At 49.3% G+C, this 22,510-nt stretch overlaps 1 protein-coding gene and 1 long non-coding RNA gene across 5 annotated transcripts in view; one reads left to right on the top strand and one right to left on the bottom strand.

Annotated features, from left to right (window-relative positions):
• LOC103691847 (uncharacterized) overlaps positions 1–22,510 on the bottom strand; it is a 68,486-nt gene continuing 45,976 nt past the window's right edge. For 2 of the 3 annotated variants that reach the window (XR_015684492.1, XR_015684493.1), the window contains exons 2-3: positions 573–665; positions 1–214 (exon numbers count right to left, since the gene is read on the bottom strand). This is a non-coding gene — a long non-coding RNA (uncharacterized LOC103691847). Of the gene's footprint in view, positions 215–572; positions 666–15,554; positions 15,994–22,510 lie in introns of those variants that run through there. The other variant, XR_015684491.1, reaches the window with a different exon arrangement.
• Creb3l1 (cAMP responsive element binding protein 3-like 1) overlaps positions 19,857–22,510 on the top strand; it is a 40,940-nt gene continuing 38,286 nt past the window's right edge. The window contains exon 1 of one of the 2 annotated variants that reach the window (XM_087653214.1): positions 19,857–20,370. In XM_087653214.1, coding sequence (XP_087509340.1) covers positions 20,269–20,370 — 102 coding nt within the window. In that variant the 5' untranslated portion in view covers positions 19,857–20,268. 2 annotated transcript variants of the gene reach the window in all.

Here is a 22,510-nt window from a genome sequence, read left to right as displayed (position 1 = left end):
TCATGAGTCAGGTTCCACTTTATTTATTAAAAAATAAAACCAACGCCTTGACCTACAGAAGACAAAGCAAAGCCTCAGGGGCAGGTCAAGATGCCCGCTGCCAGGGGAGATGAATCAGCTGTGTTACGCACAGTCCCGGAGTCTCCTGACGTCAGCTGGTCACGAGAAACGTTCAGGGAAATGCAGGTGGGGTGACAGCAGCGTCAAAGGTGGACTATGAAAAACAAAAACACCAACAGAAGTCACACTGCTGAGTGGAAATCGGTGGCAGGAACAGCCCCATTTCTCAGCTCTAGGCCCTTGGGGACTCTGCCCATCTCAGATGTGAGTCCTCCAGCCCCCAAGGAAATCGTCATAGGCCAACCAGGGCTGAGCTGTCCCACCCACATGTGACATAATAGGAGTGTCCTCTCCATTCAGGCTGAATCCAATGATTCCTCTGAGAGAGACAGAACCCTGGGAAGACAGGGGAGAGCACAGAGAGTTCTCCCGGGGCCTTACTGTGTGGGGTAGGCTCCTGCAGAGGAAGACTAAGTCAGTGAGCCTCTAGTGTCCCTTCTGATGACACCCACCTTGCTCATCACCTCCTGGGAAGGGCCATTGTCATAGTAACAGTGACACAAGAATCCTCTTCTTGACTTGGAACCCGTCCCAGGATCCCAGACCTGTGGCAGAAGGGACAGAAAACCTGTTGAGTTCACTGTTGGTCCCAGAGACTGAGTACGAGGATTTTCTTTCTTCCTTTCCCTCTGATGTTGGGGTGGGCTCACCTCCTAAACCAGCTCTGACTCTACCCACCACTGCCTCACCAACTACAGACAAGCACAGTGATGGAGCCCAGGAGTGCTCAGGATGCTGGGTGAGAGCTGTCTTTCTGTCACTCACCAGCTATGTGACTGGAGCCCCAGTCCCAGGATGGAGGGCCAGACAGAATTTTAAAAGCACTGTCTCAGGAAAGAGGTTTCTCTAAAATATGAATCACCGGCTAGACAGAGTGATTCACTCTGGAGGCAGAGTCAGGAGGATCCACTGGGGTGGTGTCCCCTGAAACCATCACTAATTACTCCTCCCATCTGCCTTCTTCGGGATGGCGCACACGCTTCTACTCTGGTCAGGGTTTCTATGGCTGTGATGAAACACCATGACTGAAGAGCAGGTTTGGGAGGAAGGAATTTATTTGGCTACACTTCCCACATCACCGTTCATCACTGAAGGAAGTCAGGACAGGAACTCAAACATGGCAGGAACCTGGAGGCAGAGGCTGATGTGGAGGCCATGGAGGAGTGCTGCTTACTGGCGTGCTCCTCATGGCTTGCTTTCTTATAGAATCCAGGAAGGACCATCAGCCCAGAGATGGCGTCACCCACAGTGCCCCCTGCCACCAGTCACTAATTCAGAAGAAGCCTTTCGGGCTTACCTACATTCTGATGTTATGGAGGCATTTCCTCAGTTGGGGTTCCCTCCTCTCAGATGACCATAGTTGGTTTCTAGTTGACTTATAACTAGGCAGCACAGTTCCCGTCGAGCGGCCTGCAAGGTTCCACAAGACACTCCAGCCATGCATTCTCCCACCTCTCTACCTGAGCAAACTTTAGCCGTGGAGTGGTATCTGTTTGGTTTTGGGGTGTGTGTGTGTGTGTGTGTGTGTGTGTGTGTGTGTGTGTGTGGTGTGTGTGTGCGCATGTGCGCTTCCTTTTGTTCAGATTACCCTTTCTCTTTTTATTAATTTAGTGGATACCTGCCTATCCTTTAAGACAGCATCAAGAACCTCAACCTGGAACTGGAGAAACTGTTCAATGGTGAGATCACTTACTGTCCTTTCAGAGGACGGTTAGGTCCCCAGCCTTCACACAGTGACTCACAACTGTCTGTAACTACAGTCTCAGGGGCTACGATTCCTTCTTCTGGACTCAATGGATACTAAGCATGCACACAGTGCACAGACATAACACCCATACACATAAACTAAATAAATAAAATAAAATTTAAATGTGTCTTTTAAAGGACCTCAACCTTCTGAAACTTCTCTCAAGTGTAGACCAAACCACATCTTGCTCTGACTGCCTTGGCCCCTCAATAAAGAAATAAAGACAATTACCTCTTACTGACCAAACAGCTGCAGTCTGTGTTGGGGACCCTTTTCAGTTTGTTAGGGTTTTTTTTTCCTTTTTCTTTTTTTATGAATGTGTGTGTGTATATGGGCATGTGTGTGCATAGAAGTGTATATTTGCGTGTTTACATGCATGTGTGTGTGCACGGATATCAAGGTCAGAGAACAACCTCAGGTACCATCTACCTCCTGTCTCTCATTGGCTTGAGGCTCAAGCAACTAGGCTAGACTGCCTGGCCAGTGAGCCCCAGGAATCCTCCTGCCTCTGTCTCCCCGGTGCTGGGAATACAGGCATGCTAACTGCCACACATTCAGTTTTACATGAATTTGTGAGAATCAAGCTTGGACCTTGTGTTTGCAAAAGAAAAATGCTTTCCTGACTGAGCCGACACCGCCAGTTCCCTTCTCAAATCTTTTTTTTTTAAGATTTCTTAATTTATTATACATGAGTACACTGTAGCTGTCTTCAGACACACCAGAAGAGGGCATCAGATCTCATTACAGATGGTTGTGAGCCACCATGTGGTTGCTGGGATTTGAACTCAGGACGTCTGGGAGAGCAGTCAGTGCTCTTAACCACTGAGCCATCTTTCTAGCCCCACCCCCTCAGATCTTAAGGCTGGCGCTGCTACGTCTAACTAATAATCCCTGCTGCCCTGGGCATGCCAGGCTACCATGCTGTTCAGAGTTGGCTGTGACCAAAAAAAAAAAAAAAAGACAAAACTCCATTTACAGATGAGTAATTCACAGCTGAAGACCAGATAGAAACAAAAGATGTAATTAGAGAGGCATCCTGGAAGTCTCTCTTTTCAAGCTACTTTGGATCCAGGGACTGTCTGGACCATCGTATATGCACAAGCCCATCAGTGTGCATGGTCAGATGCCAAACATTGTGCTATGCCCTGGGGCATAAAGGAGTTCCAAACCCTCAGAAGTCCAGGATGACAGGCACGTAGACAACACCCATATCTTTCACCACAAGCTGTGGGAAGAACCATAGGGATTCTAAGGCTCCTAACAGAACAAGGGTGGAAGGAGACCAAAGTCTGGATTCCATCCTACTCCGTTAAAATTCATACATAGGCCAGTCATGGTGCCAAAATCCATACTCTCATAACCCAAGAGGTAGAAGCTCTGGAGCTCATCTTCTGCCACGTAGCAAGTTCTAGCCCAGCCTCGGCTGATAAGACCCTGTCTCACAAAGCATACCCCTCTGCAAAGAACCATATACTGAATCTTCAAGGCGGTATTGACCATTCAGAGGTGATGAGGTCATAATAGTGCTAGGAAATGGGGTTTGTGCCCCATTCTGTTTTGTGAGTTTGAGGGATTTTTGGTATTTGAGGGGAACCCTTTACCCCTTACAACTCTGTAAACAGTTAATCATCCATGAGTCAGAAAACAGAACTTCAAATTGATTGAGTTCTTATCTTGGATGTGTTGGATCCAGAAATAAACTTCTATACTTAGAAGGCACACAGTCTCTGGTATTTTGTTACAGCAGCTCTAATAAATTATTTCTGCATCTCATTCCCTCCCCCAGTCTCCCGAGGTCAATTCCCAGGCCAAGACAGCTGTGCTGTCTGTGTTGTCAGAACAGAACACACACAAGACAGATGATGTAACCGTGCCTTGCCCCACAGGTTATGACAGATGAACACAGGAAACGTCTGAGCCTCCAAGCAGTCAGGTCAAGAGCTAGGCCTAAACTAGTGTCGTGAGGCCACCCCTGCCTGACACGCCACACCTCATGACCCCCAGTCTAGGCCTCACCTGAACCTCACCAGGTCCTACAGACATGCTGGGCACCGTTTCCTGCCCCTAACCTAGTATCAATAGCAATTTCACATCTCGATTCCCACAGAGGAGCAGCAGGTCTGAACTATCCACTAAGCTCTGCCCTTCTTTACAGTGAGATATGTCATGCATCGGCTGCAGCAAGCCAGGCTCCCACTCAGACCCCCCAAAGCTCCCATCGGCCCAGAGTCAAACCCAGCTGCCTAGCAGAGCCTCATCGACCCAGCCCTTGCTCGTTCACTGAGCTCACTTCTCTCTGCTCATCCCCATCCTGACCGCCATGCACGGGCCTTCGAGTGGAACCTGGACGAAAGCGAAATCCTCCATCCTGCCCTTAGCCCTCTCTTCCTTTTCCTGAGCGACATCCTGCCACTCAGGTTGCTGGTGGCCCCTTACTCCCAACTTGCCCTTTGTCTATATAATATGACAAGCTGGGTGTGGTGGAGCACGCCCTTAATCTCAGCCCTTAGGAGGCAGAGGCAGGAGAGTCTCTGAATTTGAGGCCAGCCTGGTCTACATAGAGAAACCCTGTTTAGAAACATACATGCACAATTTATGTCAGAAACTTATATATTTGTGTGTCACACACACACACACACACACACACACACAATATGACATGATATTCTTTTTTTTTCTTTTCTTTTTTTCAGAGCTGGGGACCGAACCCAGGGCCTTGTGCTTGCTAGGCAAGCGCTCTACCACTGAGCTAAATCCCCAACCCCATGACATGATATTCTATGTACACCCTGACCATCTGTTCATGGTGAGTCCCTCATACTAGAACAGGAAGCAATCACATGGGCAGCAATCAGGATGTAAAATGAATGAATAAATGAATGAATGAAAAAAATAATACCTACAAGGGCTAGAAAGGGGCTGCAGAGATGGCTCAGTGGTTAAGAGCACTGACTGCTCTTCCAGAGGTCCTGAGTTCAAATCCCAGCAACCACATGGTGGCTCACAGCCATCTGTAATGGGATCCTGTAGGATGAAGATGATGTCGTTATGCAGGTGAAGGCAGGTATAGGATAGAACGAAGCCTGTCATTGGATGAGAAGGAAAGATGGGTGGGAGAAAGTTTTAGAGAGGAAAAGGAGGCTAGAGGGGGAGCAGCCAAGAGAACATGGAGGCAGATGTTAAGATTCCTCTCTGCACATTTACAGGTTGTTATGAATATTCTTAAGGGATGGATGTGTACAGGGCTTTGTATGTCTAGGTGGGCAATTATACATTATCAATTGGATCAGAGGTTATTGTGTTGTGTGTTTTTTCATGTGGTGATTTAATTGAGTTCAAGAGAGTGTGTGGTGGCAGGACACTGGGCTGCCATGGAATTGGGATGTGTATGTCTGGCATGGTGGCAACCTGCCTTGGGAACTGGATGGGTAGAGAGATTGTTGCCAGGCTCAGAGAGTGGCCATTGGCAGTGTGATATGGGATGGAGCAAAGCAGGTGAGACGCTTTGCTGTCTGAGATGAAAATATCCAACAGATGTCATGGGGCACTACAGTGCCGTACATAGTGTGGGATAAAAGAAAGCTTTTTTAAATTTTACCTCAACAGGACCTGATGCCCTCTTCTGGTGTCTCTGAAGACAGTGACAATGTACTCATATACATAAAATAAACAAACAAATCTGATAGAAAGATAGCTTTCTAGTGGTTAAGTGCATTTTCGCTCTTGGGGAGGACCTTGGTTCAATTCCCAGCACCCACATGATTGCTTACAAGCATTCAAAATTCCACTTCCAGGAGATCTGACGTTCTCCTCTAACCTCGGGCACCAGACACTCATGTGGTGCACAGACATACATACATGTGATCAAAACCCTCACACATATGAAAGATAAATATTTTAAAAATAATCCCTACAGCCATGAATTTCTAAAGATTCAATGATATTTTTAAAAGGAAGATAAACTGGGCAGTGTGGTGCCTGCTTGTAATCCCAGTTGCTAAGGCAGAAGAATCCTGAGTTTGGGGCCCGCCTGGGTTACACAGCAAGACTCCGTCTCATAAACAAACAAACAAACAAATAAACTCAAATGTCAGTGAGGTGGCTCAGTGGATAAAAGCACTTGCCACGGAAACCTAAAGACCTATAAACTCTAGCCCCAGAGCCCATGCAAAGTAATCTGACTTTTGTGTAATAGAAGCAGGCACTCCACTGCATCAAAGTGAGACTGAGACAGGAGAATCTTCCAGAAGCTTCTGGTTCAGCTAGCCTGAACACAACAGAAACCAGACAACTCCTGCCTCAGTAGGGGGAAAGCAGGGTGTCAGCTCTCTAAAAGTTATCATCTGACCTACGTGAGTGCCATGGCACACCCAGGCGCACGCACGCACACACACACACACACACACACACACACACACACACACCAATAACAACGATATTAACTCCTGCTACACGACACTGTGAGCCGTCATTGCTTAGGTCACTGTGAGCGAGCTGCTGCCACTGTGGCTAATGTTGTCCCTTTAGTTTGTGCTCATTGTCTCATGAAAAGATACGTTTAAAACCCAATAGCTGAGTCAGGGATACAGCTTCGTGTTAGAGCGCTTGCCTAATATACACAAGATACGCAGAAGGATGTATGTATGGATGGATGGATGGATGGAAGGATGGATGGATGGATGGATGGATGGATGGATAGATGGATGGATGCATGGATGGATGGATGCATGGATGGATGGAAAACGGGTAAAGGTTATCATGTGATCTTCAAGCCCTTGCTCTCTAGCCCTTTACTCCACTTTGGGGTTCATCAGCCTCTCCATCTCTCCACCAGCTGAGCGACAAGCTTTTGTCCTGTCTGACAAGGTCACCCTCAGGGTCTGTCTCTGATGGTCAGGAGACCTCCAGTCCAAGCCTGGGCAAGGGGCCGTGGGCAGAACCCAGACAAGGCTTCAGAAACCCAGTGATTACCCCCCTAGAACAGGTCCCACATCAAAGCTGCTCTCAGAGGGGCGAGGCCTCTAGATAAATGAAAGATTAAAAAAGACTTGGTCTCCACAGGCCACAGGGAGAGGCAGCCCACAAGTGGCCACAGAGGGGAGGCTCTGACAATCCTGACTGTACCCATCTTGGAGAGCACGAGTGAGGTATCCAGATTCCAGACCCAGGAAAGGGGGCTCGATGAGTGATGAGCGGTGACTTAAGTGGACATTGACTCCTGTTATTTTATGTCTTCCTTTCCTGCCAGTCCATAGCTACTCCTTAACCCTTTCCCAGCCAGGCAGCAACCAGGAGGCTCAGTGGCCAAACCCTGGGTCACTCTTGTAGAGATCTTATTTCGTCATTGCGTTTGGTCATTGGGGTTTGTGCCCTCCAGCACGGGAGCCTGTAATGAGGAACTCCTGGCCCCAGCCTTCCTCCTCAGGGAAGGTCTGTAATTAGCGCAGGAGGCCAGGCTGCGGAAGCTCAGACAATGTCATTTGAACCAGGATGAGACAGGGCTCAATTGCTAGTCTGCACTTTTTCCCCCCCTGGTGCCATTTCATATATAAAACTCTGGCGAGCTTAACCCTTTCCTGGTTGTTGGGCCTTGGTGCCAAGAGTTCAGTTTGGCGTACCATCCATTCTTAGGACTGGTCTGTGCAGCCCTTGATGTCCCGACACTCCCGTGGGCTCTTCCCAAACATCTACCCATCAATCTTGCAAGCCTTCGATGAACTGAAAGTAAGTCTCCCCTCTAGCAAGGAAGAGTCCAATCCCAAGAGGTAGAAGAAGCATGCCAGAAGCCATTGATTGGCATATGATCCAATGCAGGAGAGAACAAATCAGATAGTGAGGACCACTGTATGCAAGGAGGAGAGCTGCACGGAAGCCACATGCACAGGATGTCCCCATGGAGGATAGGATATGGTAAATACATTCTACAGCAGTCATCTTCCTGGGACAGAGTTCACTGCAACATGGACAGAATATTGAAATCCCAGGGAGAGGGGAGGTGAGAGAAGCCTGCCCTGGGTGGAGATAGAAGGCGGAGTCCTGCTCCCAACCCCTGCCCCGGAAGTACTGCTTCTCCTGAGAGTACCGCATCCAGGTCCCCGCTTTCATATACCTGAGACACTGGCTTCCATCACTAAACTTCATTTCACTATAGACTACAACCTGTCTGGTATCCAGTAGAACGTGAACAACTATAGTGTCTCCTCATCGATGCTCTTGGGAGCATCAGTATTAACACCGGTACACAAAGGGTGCTCGATTTGTGCTCACCAGAACGGAGGCTATCGCTCAGTGGGCAGAGGACTTACCTATCATGTACAGAGCCCGAAGTTTTATCTCAGCGCCGCATGAAACAGGTGGCACACGCGTGTAATCTAAGCACTCAGGAGATGGGTACAGGAGGTCACCCTTGGCTACAGAGGGAATTGGAGTCCAGGATAGGTTACCTGAGACTCTGCCTTTAAAAAACAGTGTTCATTAAATAAAGTCAGGCCTCAATAAAAGAATATAGTTCCACAACCTTTCCTAGAAAGAATTCAGAGTGTGGCACCAGGACCTTGAAAAACACATCAAAATCTGCCTGACAGATAAGGCACTTTCTGGAAACCACATAAGACAAGGCTAAAGCACCAATTATATATGTGTGTGTGTGTGTGTGTGTGTGTGTGTGTGTGTGTGTGTGTGTGGAGTCTGCAGACCATGAAACAAATTCTTCTAAAAAAAAAAATGCTCAGCTTTACTCAAGAGCAATGTAAATTCGAAGTATGCTGGAAAGGTCATAAGATGGCACAGTGAATAAAAGCACTTTGCCATGCAGTCCAGAGAGTCTGACTGTAGTCCTCGGAGCTCACAATGGAGGGAGAGGACTAACTCCAGAGGGTTGGTCCTCTGACTATCATGTATGCCATGGCACTGAGCACCCACATTCACACACACTCGTACACACGTATACACACAGAGTCACACAGTCACACACCCAGAGTCACACAGTCTCTCACATACACACACAGTCTCACACACACACAGTCACACAATCACACATACACAGTCACACCCACAGAGTTACACAGTCACACACGCACAGAGTCACACAATCACACACACAGTCACACACACACACACAGCACCACCACCACCACAACAACAATAACAGTAATAATAACAAATTAGTTCATTTCTTAGGTGTCTGGGTGCTTTCTTGCCTGGTCCCAAAGAGACCATGTGGGTGCTAGGAATTGAACCTGTGTCTTCTGGGAAAGCACTGGTCCATCTCTCCAACTCCCAAATAAAACATTTTTTAAAAACCCCATTGAAGCCAGGTGTGGTGGCAAATGCCTTTTAATCCCAGCACTCGGGAGGCAGAGGCAGGTGGGTCTCTGTGGGTTCAAGGCTAGTGTGTTTTACAGAGTGAAGACCTGTTTCAAGGACAAAATAAAAGTCAAATAAAACCAAACACAAACCAGTGGAAGGTACTCCTAGTCTGGAAAAGTGTGAAATTCTGATGGCTTTCTATCTGAGAGATTTGATAAACCAGCCACTGCTTCCATTGCCCATGGGGGTGTGAACTGCGGATCAGGGTACCCGACTCAGGAACAACTTTCAACCTATTCATGCAGCTTCTGCCATTTGGCATCTGGAAACACATCCTATGACCAAGCAGGACTCAAACAAGTCTATCACTCCAGCATTGTTTCTTAAAGTGAAAAAGTGGAAACTATCCAAATGTCCATCTCCGGGACAAGTAAGTACGCTGTGGTGCATTCACACAATGGCAGCTGGGCAACAGGAGGAGAATGAGGAAGTTCTCTGTGTGCTAATACAGGAAGATCTCCAGGGCAGATTAAGGAGAAACAGCAAATCTGCAGTGTGGATAACACACTGGGTGTGGGGGGGTTCCATATGCATTTACACACTCACGCGTACAGCAGTGAGCGAGTTGACACACTCACGCGTACAGCAGTGAGCGAGACCTAAGAAAGTCATAAAACTGAGTATATCTTAGTGGGCCGGTGAGATCTTTGCAGATGTCTGTAAGATACAGGGTGCAGACACGGTCGGGTCATGTTTCATTAAATTCCCTTTCTACGTCTGAGTTATCTCACCTTGTTTATCTGCTCAGCAAAATGTAAAGGACAGCCAGGTATGGGGGTCACACCTTTAATCTTGGCACTTAGGAGGCAAAGGCAGGCAGATCTCTGGGAGTTCAAGGCTAGACTGCTCTATGGAGTTCATCATGAAGTACATAATGAGAGCCTATTTCAAAACAAAACAAAAACCGTACCAAAACAACCTTTAAAAGACAATAGAACAAAATAAAACACCCCAAACAGACTAGAGTTCTGTCTGTTCTACCTCATGTGGTTGCCTGTGTGTGGTTTTCCCTCCCTTGTTCTGTTTCCTGGAGACCCTAGATTCCAGTAAGCGGCAAATTCAAGAGCACGGACTAGGAAATCAGACTGAAGAGGCTGTGATTTAGGCAAGATGATGTAGCTCTGAGCCTCGAGACAGTGGTGTAATCTCAGTGTTAGCCTACATAGGTTGTTATAAAGCACAAATGAGAACACTTACCCGAACTGCTTAGCCAGGCCCAGAACACCATGAATCCATACCGTGTATGTACCCAGCTCCATGTTAGAGTTCCTTGCACGGCTGCTGTTTGGATTGCTGGTGTTTGTGTTATTGATTACAGGAGCTCCTTATAGACTGAGGAGACTGAGGCAGGCATTATACATTGGGAGAGCACTGGAAGGAAACGGGGCCTCAGTAAAGGGAGGTTTATAAAAACTCTTCTTACAACAAAGAGTAAAAACTCCACACCATGCTTGCTGATGTCTGACAGCATTCTGGACTGAAAACCTGGGGCTCTCCAGGACAGTTCTCCCAGAGTCATTGCTCACTGATACTGAGTCTCTGTATTGTCCCCTGGATGATCAGAGACTGACATTCTCAGAGGTGCACCAAGCTCCTTCAGATAACTGCCCCCTCACATCTGCTCTTGAAGGGCTCTCTCTTGTCTTCTCCTAGAGTCCTCAGGCTCCGGGCTGCCTACAAGAAGCCAGTCCCTGTGAGAAAGAAATTGGCTGGGAATGGTGGTGCATGCATATGACACTTAGGAGGCAAAGGCAGGAGAATGGTGGCTTTGGGGCCACTCAAAGTCCCATGTGTGCACTGAGGTGATTTCATGGATATCTACACCTACATCTCCATCTATCAATGTTGGAGGTTGGATATGAACTCATGGAGTTCACAGGCCTGCCTCAGCCTCCTGAGTGCAGGAATTAAAGCCAGTATGCCTGGCTCGAAGCTATATTTTTTAAATAGACAGACAAACGGACAGACAGACAGAGAGAGAGATGGGGTCAGGGGGTGCATTCTCATTTTTTAAGAACATGGAATGCCTCCTTGTAGAGCCCCGGTCCTCTTCCAGCCAGAAAGAGGCTCCAGGTGGATAGGCCTAACAGGATGGCTCAGGACACTTTCAGAATGCACACATGGGCACCCCACCTTGATCTTTGAACACATGTTTCTTTCTTGCCACACAGTCACAGACAAATGCATCTATTCCACCCATTTTTCCCTAAGGAATCAGTGCCCTCAGTTCTGAGTTTCCATAAACAGAATTTTCCAGATGTTCCTCAGAACATCTGGAAATTATATTTACTGTCTAGATGTTGGTGGTGGTGGTAGTGGTGGTGGTTGGTTCAGCATTTTGAAGACAGGGTCCTACGTAGCCCAGCCTGGCCTCAAACTAACTACCTAGCCAAGGCTAGCCTTGACCTTCCTGAGTGCTCAGATCACAAGCGTGTACCACTACCCCTGACTTTGTAACATATATTTCCCTTTATGGTGATTGCCAGGGTCGTTGGGTCTTTGTCAGCTCTACTTAGCCTCAGAGGTTAGGACTAATCCCTAAAATGGGATATGACCAAGGCTCCTAGGCTCTGATGCACATAATAGCAGAGAAACCTCCACCTGGGCCTGTTTATCCAACGGTTCAGTCTAGCAAACAGTGAGGGGAGGTAAAGACTATGTCTGCCAAGGCCTTGGGCCCCTCCCAACACTCCAGGAAGACCCCTGGTTACCTGAACTCGGTCCAGTCCCAGAGGCTAATAATGCAGTGGAAAATAACAGTAAGATCAGATCTCCAACTCTCTTGTTCAATATCTGGACAAATACAACCTCCCTGACCCTCACTTTCTTTTTTTTTTTTTTTTTTTGGTTCTTCCCCATCCCCCCCCGCCCCCCCCCCCCCCCCCCCGAGCTGGGGACCGAACCCAGGACCTTGCGCTTCCTAGGCAAGCGCTCTACCACTGAGCTAAATCCCCAACCCCCTCACTTTCTTTATGAAGTAAAAACATTTGTGCCTCTCTATCTCACTGCCAAAGACCTCTAAGAAGTGCCACAGACGATGGACTCCGACAGAGCGTGTTAGTGCCTAAAAGATTTATTTTCTTATTTTTGATGATTCATATGTGGGGTTGGGTGTGTATCTGTATGTGCAGGGGACCCGGGAGGCCTGGGGGGAGCTGTTGGAGTACCTGGAGTTACAGGCAGATTTGAGCTGCCCTCTGCGGGTCCTCTGCAAAGAGCAAACATACTCTGAGCTGTCTTTTCAGTTTTGGATGGTTTTTAATAGGAAATAATCTGGAAAAGAGGAGATAACAGTGAAAGATCGAGGCAGACCACAGGCAACACGCACTTGTGTGAGATTCCATTATACAAGGTGGACCTCAGCAAATTCGGCTCTGAGCTTCCACACAGCCAGATCGAAAAGGAAGCTTCAAAACCAATTTAATTAAACATAGACCCAGGACTCAGCCAAAGAAGAAAACCTTGCCTGGCCTTTCTTAAGTTCAGGTAAGTTGCGAGGTGGGATGAATGTTACAGAAGTGGATGGGGCACCCTCAGAGGAGTTCAAGCTGTCTACTATGTCCTTTGGGAGTTTACAAGTTAAAATGCTTGACGGTGCCAATATGTACCTATTTATTTCTTCCTTCCTACCTCTTTCCTTCTGCTGACACTCTCTTCTCCCTAGAGCAGTGGTTCTCAGCCTTCCTAATGCTGTGATCCTTTAACATGGTTCTTTATGTTGTGGTGGACCCCCCCATCATAAAATTATTTTTGTTACTACTTCATAACTGTAATTTTGTTACTTTTGTAATTTTGTTACTGTTATGTATCATAATGCAAATATCTGTGTTTTCCCATAATCTTAGGGACCTCTGTGAAAGGGCCAGTTGGTGCCCCCAAATGAGTCATGACCATTAAGAACCACAGCTCTTGGAGGATTTCTGTGCGACCTTACAGGCAAATAAGGGTTCTATTACTCACTGTTCAGCCAGACTGTCTCCTCTGGGCTAGTTCCATGTTATCACTTGTGATTCTATGTGGGAATCCTTGTAAACTTAGCTGTCCCCTGATCTTAGGTCTCAAGAAGCCCCCGCCCCCACGCCCTCCCACCCACCTGGCTTAGCCTCCACCTCAGTACAGATGTAAATCCAGGAGCTCTGAAGCTGCGGCTTCCTTTCATTCCCTACATAGCTTGAGACTGCTCCCTCCGACCACCACATTCATGGAGCCCAGCCACGTGCAAAAGCACAATTAATATTCCACTCAGTCTCCCCAGCCTGCTGCATGCTGGGAGATGATAGAAACCAGATCTGCAACTACACATGCTGGCAGGAGCATGTGTACAGAGGTGAGAGCTGGTGTCCTCTCCTGCATAGGCATGTGCACATGCACACACACACACACACACACACAAACACAGATACACACACAGACACACACAGAGAGACACATAAAAACACAGACACACACACACTAACACACAGATACACACACACAGACACATAAAAACACAGATACACACAGACACATAAAAACACAGATGCACACAGAGGCACACACACTAACAAACACAGACACACACAGGCACACACAGAGACATGCGTCCACACAGACACACATAGACACACACACAGACACATAAAAACACAGATACACACAGACACATAAAAACACAGATGCACACAGAGGCACACACACTAACAAACACAGACACACACAGGCACACACACAGACATGCGTCCACACAGACACACATAGACACACACACAGACATGTACACACAGACACACACAGGCACACACACAGACATGCGTCCACACAGACACACATAGACACACACACAGACATGTACCCACAGACACATACAGACACACACACATACACACATACACACAGACACACAGACACACACACAGACATGCATCCACAGACACACATGACACACACACAGACATGCATCCACAGACACACATGACACACACACAGACATGCATCCACAGACACACACACAGACACACAGACATACACACACACACACACACACACAAACACACATGCATCCACACATGTTAGCACACAATCGGTATACACCTCTCATTTAGCCTAGGGCCACACCTTTCTGACCACGGCTATTCTTCATCCATGTCTGCACCTGGCAGCACCCGTGTGTGCACCATGGTCTGCATGCTAGCTTTCAGATACTCACAACCCACAGGACCCCTTGCACACAGGGTCATATTTGTACTCTGAAGAGAGGGAGATCAAGTTAGCATTGCCTCAGTCAAAGTGGGGAGCCAGAATCATCCACTATTATACAGGCTTTTTCAGGGAGACTATGGCAAGAGCTAGCTTCACCTGCCCACAGTCCCTGTTGTACTGATTCTGAACAGGCCAAGATTTTAGCAAAGTCTTTGGCCTGAAAGCCTGAGACTGTCTCGCAGTTTTTCCATAATAAGCCACTTTGGTCTCCCTAAAGGTTGGGGAAACTGAGGCCTGGTCAGTGCTAGAACTCACAGGCAGAGGCAAGGCTCCAACTTTCTCTACTGTTGCCTTTCCTCTCAGGCCAACAGTTGTTGCTCTGCCAGCCCTAGGTGGAGCAGGACTTCAGGGGAGTGTCCCTTATGGGACAGGAGGAAATAGCTCTGTTGATTTTTCTCTCCCCAAGTTAGACTTAAAGAGAGTAAGGGTGGCAGGATGAACCAGAAGGCCCTCGTGGGTGTCTTTGAGAGATGAAGCTGAGCGGTGTGGGCTACGCACGCATCTAGTGAGTGGTTGCAGGTGATTCCAGGCAGTGCAGAGGACTGTGAATTTAGAGCTGGAGACCAAAGACAGAGCAGGTGGAGCTCCCCCCTCCCCGGCAGCCCAGCAGACAGAGGGCCAAGGGGGTGGGCTTGCCTCCTGTCCGGGACAATAGAGCAGAAATCCAGGGGGGGAAAGTGAAACCCATTACCAGGAAAGGGCACTGGACCAGAGGCAAATGTTTTCTTAGTTCTCAAAAAACTCAGTCTTCAGAGAATTTAAAGAGGAGAAAAGATCTATCTTAAAGCCGTTCAAAGGGAGAGTACTCACTGGCTGCCCAAGACTCTAGAAGGCTCTTTTCTAAACTTAGGCCTTTCCCCAGTGAGCAAATGCTTCTTCTGGGATGAAAGGAAAGGGTCAGAGGTCAACAGTCCTAGCTCTGCTTCTTCATGCTGGGGCAAGTCAGCCATGGCCCTAGGCCCCAGTTACCTATAAAAGAATGGAAGATAAACTCCCTGGGGCTTGGTTTCTTAGATTAGCCACAGTGACAATATGACTTCCCTGAATCTAAGATGGCATCAGTAAGCTGAAATACCATTACCTTTAATACATAGCAGGGGCATCTACTGTCCGCTGAGCTGTGACATCATCAGTTACACACTTGACTTCAGTGGTGCAAAGAAGCAGGTAAGACAGAGTCAGAAAAGTCCAGAACTTGTCTTGCAAGGTCGTCGCAAGAATTGAACCAAATAGCACAGCTGAAATACTGAGTGCAAGGCACAAAGCAAGAACTCAGTAAATGTCAGGGAAACGCATAGGTCAGGGTGGAGAGAGGGCAGGACAGAGTCCCAGGGGGTGGGGAAGGGGATGTTAAGATGAGTGACAGCCAGAGGTAGAAGCCAGCCTCCTTTCCTGGCAGGGTGCCTCTGCAAAGATCCAAGTTAAGCCCCCAAGGGGAGACAGAGGAAGAACAGCCCTGCAACCCATTCTAGGGAACCACAGAGAACAAAGGACCCCCATCTGCACCCCGGAAGTCAGTCTGATCTCCAGGATGAATATGTTTTTATTCCCCACAAGTTCCTGCTCAAGTGTGCCAAAACGTTTTTCCTTTACGATGCAAGCAAACAAGGCAGGTTTACTTTGGGTGACCTTCCCACCACCACCCGGGGCCTGCCAGCCACAAGAAACACCCACCTTCCACCCTCCTGGTAGCTCCTGGTAGGAGTCTAGAAAGCCTGAGTACCTAGCTATCTGAGGACCAGGCCTGGCCTAGGCTCGGAGTTCCCAACTCCCCATTTGGAAGATATTTGTCAAAGAAGGATCCTGGGGGGTGGAGGGGATCAATGCCTCATCTCCTATCTTATGCATGTAGAACCTGAGGGGCTTAGAGAAGGGTAGTGACACACCAGAGTATCTGTATGACAACACACACACACACACACACACACACACACACTCACACATCCCACAATGCATTGCAATTGCATCCCAGCAAGAGCCTCACTCTTTGCCTGACCTTCAGGTCCCGGACAGACAGAGGCTTATCTTTGCCCTTTTCCTCCTGTGCGTCACTGTCACTAACTGTGCATAGATGTCATTATGCAGGAGGCTTTTGCCTCACAGCTGGAGCCACCACTGCTATGAGCAGCAGTCATGTGTGTCACCGGGCCCCTCTGCAGGAGGCGCTGAGCTCAGTAGGGAAAAGCTCACCTAACACTCACAGGGCCCCGGGCCCACCCAGGTTAAAAGGGATGTGTTTTTGACCACCTCCTTGCTGGACTGGGGAAGGGGGGAGGGGAGGAGAAGGGCTTTTATCAGAACAGGAGTAATCCTTACCAGTGTTTTCATAGGCGAGCCTCTGCCTCTGTGTAATGAGAACGAGTCTGTGCCCACATTGGGGCTCCACATTCTTTACAACTATAGCCCATCCCACTGCCCCATCCTGTGAAACCTTTCTTTCTCTGCCGCACCCTGTTCTTCCATTGCCTGGAATACTTTCCCCTCCATTTTGCCCCCACCCCCCACCCCATGACAGAAATTCACTATTTGGCTGTGAGCTTACATTGTGTAAAATAGGAGCCTTCCTTACCCATACAAGCGTGTCAAACTATTTTATTTCTTCATAGCTCTTTGCGATGTCTTTTAAGAACCCGCCCCAACTAATCTCCAGTTCCTGGACTAGGGGGTGCTAGTCGTAGGCTCTTGGTAACACGCATGTGAGTATAAGCCAGACATCTTATCTGGGCCGGACTCTGCCATTCCGTTTATTCCCGGAAGCTCTACTTATCCTGTGTTCCAGGCTCTGCTTGCCTGGTTTCTCTTCACAGTCCCCACTGCCCCCCGCCCCGCCACCAGGGTTTCTCTTGGGAGATCTTGCTTCTCAGACTGCACAGGAGGTACCGGAACTAGAAAGCCTCCCCCCAGGATTATTTTCAGTGGTTTCCTGGGGTGTTCACCTGAATAAGGAGACACTGGGCACTTTAATCCTACTTATCTAAAACTATATAATCTTCCCCAATCACTTAAATGCTACCTGTGTCTCTAATTACAGAGAGACCTGGGGGTGGGGGTGGGGGATACTGGCACAATTTCCAGCCAACTCAGGCAGAAGGACACTTGTGCCCCTCCTGGGAGCCCACAGGCGTTCTGGCTCAGGAGCCAGGACTCCAGACACCTGCTGTCACAGACTCATCCGTGAGAGCCTGTCCTGCCCATCCATCAGGCCATGGGCCACTCCCTTTTCCTGGAAGGGTCAGTCACTCTCCTGTTTTAATAACCCTCAACTGACCCATAACCTCACTTAGTTCTATCTGTCGCTGTGGATAGAATTGATCTCTTTCAGGTTCAGCCTAACTCTTCAGGGTGGCACTGCTGATGAGCTGGTCTCTAGGACATTGAGCCCCATGCTAGTTTCTCAAGAGCAAACCTGGAAGGTTTGGTCATGTGATAGACTAGAGGGTCCAGAACTCTGCCATCTGGGTCGTGAGCTGCAAGTATAGCAAAGCCACGTGCCTGCTCACCGGCTCTTGGCTAACAAACAGCTCTGGTCTCAGATGATGATTTTTTGGCAATCGCTACGGCTGAGCTGTGATGATATCTTTACTTCTTAAAGGTCCTGAGCTAAATACTCAAGCAAGGAGGACACACTTAATCCCATGCATAACTCTGGGCAGGGAACAGTGGACACAGCCCTCAAGGGAGCGCCTTTCTGAGGCACTTTCCCTTGTTCAGGTGCAGAGAGATTGTTTATCAGCCCTTTTAAGAGATTAAGTTGTCGAAGCAGCAGGCTACTTAAGTAATGAGTCCAAGGGGCCTAGGCGTGTCAGGTGACTGGACAGCACTTTGGCTCACCAGACTCACATTCTGCCACATCCTGCTCTGAGGAAGATCTAGAGGCTTAATGGTTGATGAGAGAAGGGGGACGCCACTCTTGCTATTCAGGCTGTGCCTCTGCCTGTTTTTGATCTGAGGGTTTTGGAGTCCAGCAGGGACACGGTCAATTACACAAACAGGGGCTGAAAGGCACGAGACAGGTGCAGAGTGCTTGTGCTCTGAGTATGTACGGGCCGGTGAGTGCTCCCATCCCGGCTTCAAGGAAGGCTCCCCAGGGGAGGAAACGTGGAAGCTGAGAGCTCAGTCAGGGACTGAGATGTGGCTCAGTTAGCAGAGGGGCAGGAGGCCCCAGATGTGATCTCCAGCACTACATAAAACTGGGTGTGTTGGGCTGGAGAGATGGCTCAGCAGTTAAGAGCACCCGACTACTCTTCCAGAGGTCCTGAGTTCAATTCCCAGCAACCACATGGTGGCTCACAACCATCTGTAAAGAGATCCGATGCCCTCTTCTGGTGTATCTGAAGACAGCTACAGTGTACTTATATATAATAAATGAATTAAAAAAATCCGTTTCTTTAAAAAAAAAAAAAAAACAACTGGGTGTGTTGCCAGGCAATGGTGCGTGACTTTAATCCCAGCAGTCAGAAGGCAGAGGCAGGTGGATCTCTGTGACTTTGAGGTCAGCCTGGTCTACAGTGTGAGTTCCAGGACAGCAGGGGCTACACAGAGAAACCCTGTCTTGAAAAACCAAATAGATGATAGACGGATGAATGGATGGATGAATGGATGGATGGATGGATAGATAGATACCAACAAAAATAAAACCTGGGTGTGGTGGTCCACCCTAATAATCCCAGTCTGGAGTACATGAGATCCTGCCCCACCCCCCAACGTAAGAAGGTGTCTGTATTTGTGTGTCTGTGTGTATGTATGTTTATGTACACTCACATACAGCATTGCGGGAAGGTATTTTCTGAGTCTAGAAGAACAAGCATACTCTCTTAGCCTCCTTGAATCATCTCCAGCCTCAGGGAGGATAGCTTGAAACAGAATTCCCTGACTTTGGTTTACTTCAGGGTTTAGTGCCAAACTGGAAAAGGCCTGACATGGTGGTGCACCTGACAGAGGCAAGGGGAAAACTGAGTTTGAGGGCAACCTAATCTACAGAGAGTGTTACAGGCCAGCCAGGACTACATAGAGACCCTACTTTAAAAAAAGAGAAAGAAAGAAAGAAAGAAAGAAAGAAAGAAAGAAAGAAAGAAAGAAAGAAAGAAGAGTTTGGTGAATTTGGCTTCCTAGTCAGCCCTCCGTTTACAGAATCGTGGCCCGCAAAGCCTTCACAAGCCGCCCAGGTTTCAGGAAGCCCACAGTTTCCAGGATAGTTTTGCCTTCATCCCCTTATTTGAGCTGCGCCTGCCAAGGCAGCCTAACAGACACATGTCTCTTTAAAGGAGTAGAGACGAAACCCCAGCCACGCCCTCTACTCATTAATATTGAGTTATCGTGAATATTGATGTGGAGGCGTGGCGCCTGGGCCAGCTGGGCTAACCCGCCCGGGTTTCCCGGTTTCAGACTCCGGAAAGTGACAGAAGCTGCGCGGAGGAAGAGACCTAGAGAGATCTCTGCGACTCGGCAGCCACCCATCCTCGGGGGAGCATTGAGCTCCCCCACCCCCGGCTCCCACCCGGCCCGGGGGGCTCCTCCAGCATCGGCCCCACCCCCGGGCTCCCCATGGAAGCCAGCTGCGCCCCGGGAGGAGCAGGAGGAGGAGTCGGCTGAAAGCCCACGGTGCTTTCGGCGCCGCTGCCCTAAGGCCCCCCAGCGCCCCCGACCCGCGCCACCCCCACCGCTCCTCCCCCCGGGCTCGCCGGGACCTGCCCCCGGGCCGCCTGCCCGCGCCCAGCCGCAGCCTGGTGCGGGGATCCTCGCCGCCCTGGAGTGAGGGAAGCGCAGCCCGAAGGGGTCCCCTGGAACCCGGCGCGATGGACGCCGTCTTGGAACCTTTCCCGGCCGACAGGCTGTTCCCGGGATCCAGCTTCCTGGACTTGGGAGACCTGAATGAGTCGGATTTCCTCAACAATGCGGTAAGAACGAAAGGGTCTCGGTTCCCCTATGCACACAACTCTCACCCCTCTCCGCGGAGCGCCTGGAACCCCGCAAAGACCCGCAAGAGCCAAGGAGGGGGCTCAGCTCAGGGTTCCCTGGATGAACACGTGGTTAGGGTTTTAAGATGGGGCGACTAGTTTCCTGGACGCCCCTTTAGACCAGGAGCCTAGAACGTAGGCTCGCAGCTAGCGCCCCACGCTACTCCTGAGGACTCGATCCAAGAACACATTGGTCTCTGGCTTCTAGGGGAAGGGGACAAGGAGGGGCCGGGGGCCTCCGAATCTCGGATATGAACTAACAAGACACCAATCCCCACCCCACACCCCACAGCCCGCGCGCGGCACAGTCAGCCATAGTCTTCCATCCTCCCTCCACCCACCCTAAGGTTCTGGGACCAGATTGGGCGCAAAGTAGAGGAGCTCTTTCCTGCGCCCTCTTTAGGGCCTCGGTGGCTCTGAGGCTGTATCTCCGCCTGGGGGCGCACAGTGGAGCCTTCCCAAACCAGAGGCCCGAAGCTTCTAGGGGGTCAGAGGCAGACCCAGATACCCAGCCAGACCCAGAAACTGAGGAACACTGCTCTAGCCTCCCTTACCGGAAGGCAATTGAGGGTGGTGGGTCAGGGAAGCACCGAGTGAGGGTTCAGAAGACCTTGTTTTTTCTATCAGTGTGTGTCTTGGCTACTGTGTTTCCTCTTCCTAAGTTCCCTATGGTTCTGCTAACTTTGTCTCTCCTTGTGGCTTCAGGACTGCTCCGGGCTATAAAGTTGTCTTCCTTCTCTCCTTTCCCCTTCTTTTCTAAGGAAACGTGGCTCTCCTTTCCTTTCTCTCTCTTTCACTCTGGCTCAGACCTAAAGACTCAATGGAGGAGGGGCATGGCTGACAGACACACACACACACACACACACACACACACACACAGAGAGAGAGAGAGAGAGAGAGAGAGAGAGAGAGAGAGAGAGAGAGAGAGACTCATCCTGAAGAAATGTGGGTTGTTTGGAGAATGTTCGAGGAACCCACAGCCACCGTAGAATGAGCCACAGTTGTATACCCCTCCACCCCATACTCAACCAGAAGCCAAGCACATGGGGTCCCCACCTGTTTGTCTCTACCTCTTGCACTAAGAAAACTTTAGCAGGCAAGTTCAAGGTCTTGAAGGACTTAGATGTCCTTCACTGAGTATCCCAAGCAGCTTGATTCATGTCACCTTCAGTCAGGGAGTCATGGGGTGACACATCTTCCCCAGGCATTCTTAAGCAGCATGTCCTGGTCTTGCTGTCTGAAAGAGGTTGTTCAAATCGTAGCCTTCTACATCAGATGGGAGGAACCAGGAGAGATGCTGTGTCTTAGGAGAAGTGGCAACTCTGGCCCCACCCTGCCTCTGTTTCCCTTGTGAGCATGGACCATGCCTGTCTTTCTCCCCCCATCCCCACCCCCAGGCCTCCATTTCCTGATCTATAAAAAGGAGGAAACTGGGCCAGTGCTTCCTAAGGATGGTTCTAGATGTTACCCAGGAGTAAAACAACAACTTTTGGAGGGACCAAAAGCCCTCTTGGAGCAGGTAAAAGATTTGGGTCAGACAGAAAGATTTGTCAGGGGCCCAGGCTCCTTGAAGTCCAAGGGGACAGTGCAGCCCTCCTGCAGACTTCACGTAGCTGGGGACCAACCGAGCTGAGCTTTCTTCTCAATGAACCCTGCAGCCTGCTCTGCTCTGCTCTGCTCTGCGGCTGCGGCTCTGGGCCTTGCTCCTGTACAGGAAAGAAGCCCTGATGTGCTGTGGGACACCGGGAGGGAATGCCCAGCTGGGGCCCTCTGGCCTTCATCTGGACCAGGAATGCATAGTTGTGGAGAAGAGGTTTCTAGGAGGAGAGGGCTCCATGCCTGGCTAGAACATGGAAATTCTACATCTGGCTCTGCCTCTGCCATCAGCTAATGGAGCTGTTCACATAGACTTGTGTTCTTCAGGGTTTTGATTTCCTCATCTGTAATAGAACATCGTTCCCTGTAGCATTATTGCAAGGATTTGGTTAGAAGATTAACGTAAAGCTGACGTAGATTAAGGCCTGCCAAGTAAGAGACCTGACTTCTTCCTCGCACTGAATGCAGGAGACAGTGAGAAACA

Source organism: Rattus norvegicus, chromosome 3 (genome assembly GCF_021556685.1).
Source record: "Rattus norvegicus strain SHRSP/BbbUtx chromosome 3, alternate assembly SHRSP_T2T, whole genome shotgun sequence".
In the NCBI taxonomy this organism is placed as follows: domain Eukaryota; kingdom Metazoa; phylum Chordata; class Mammalia; order Rodentia; family Muridae; genus Rattus; species Rattus norvegicus.
The sequence above is the reverse complement of the archived record's forward strand: the minus strand, read 5'-3'. Positions and strand labels throughout refer to the sequence as shown.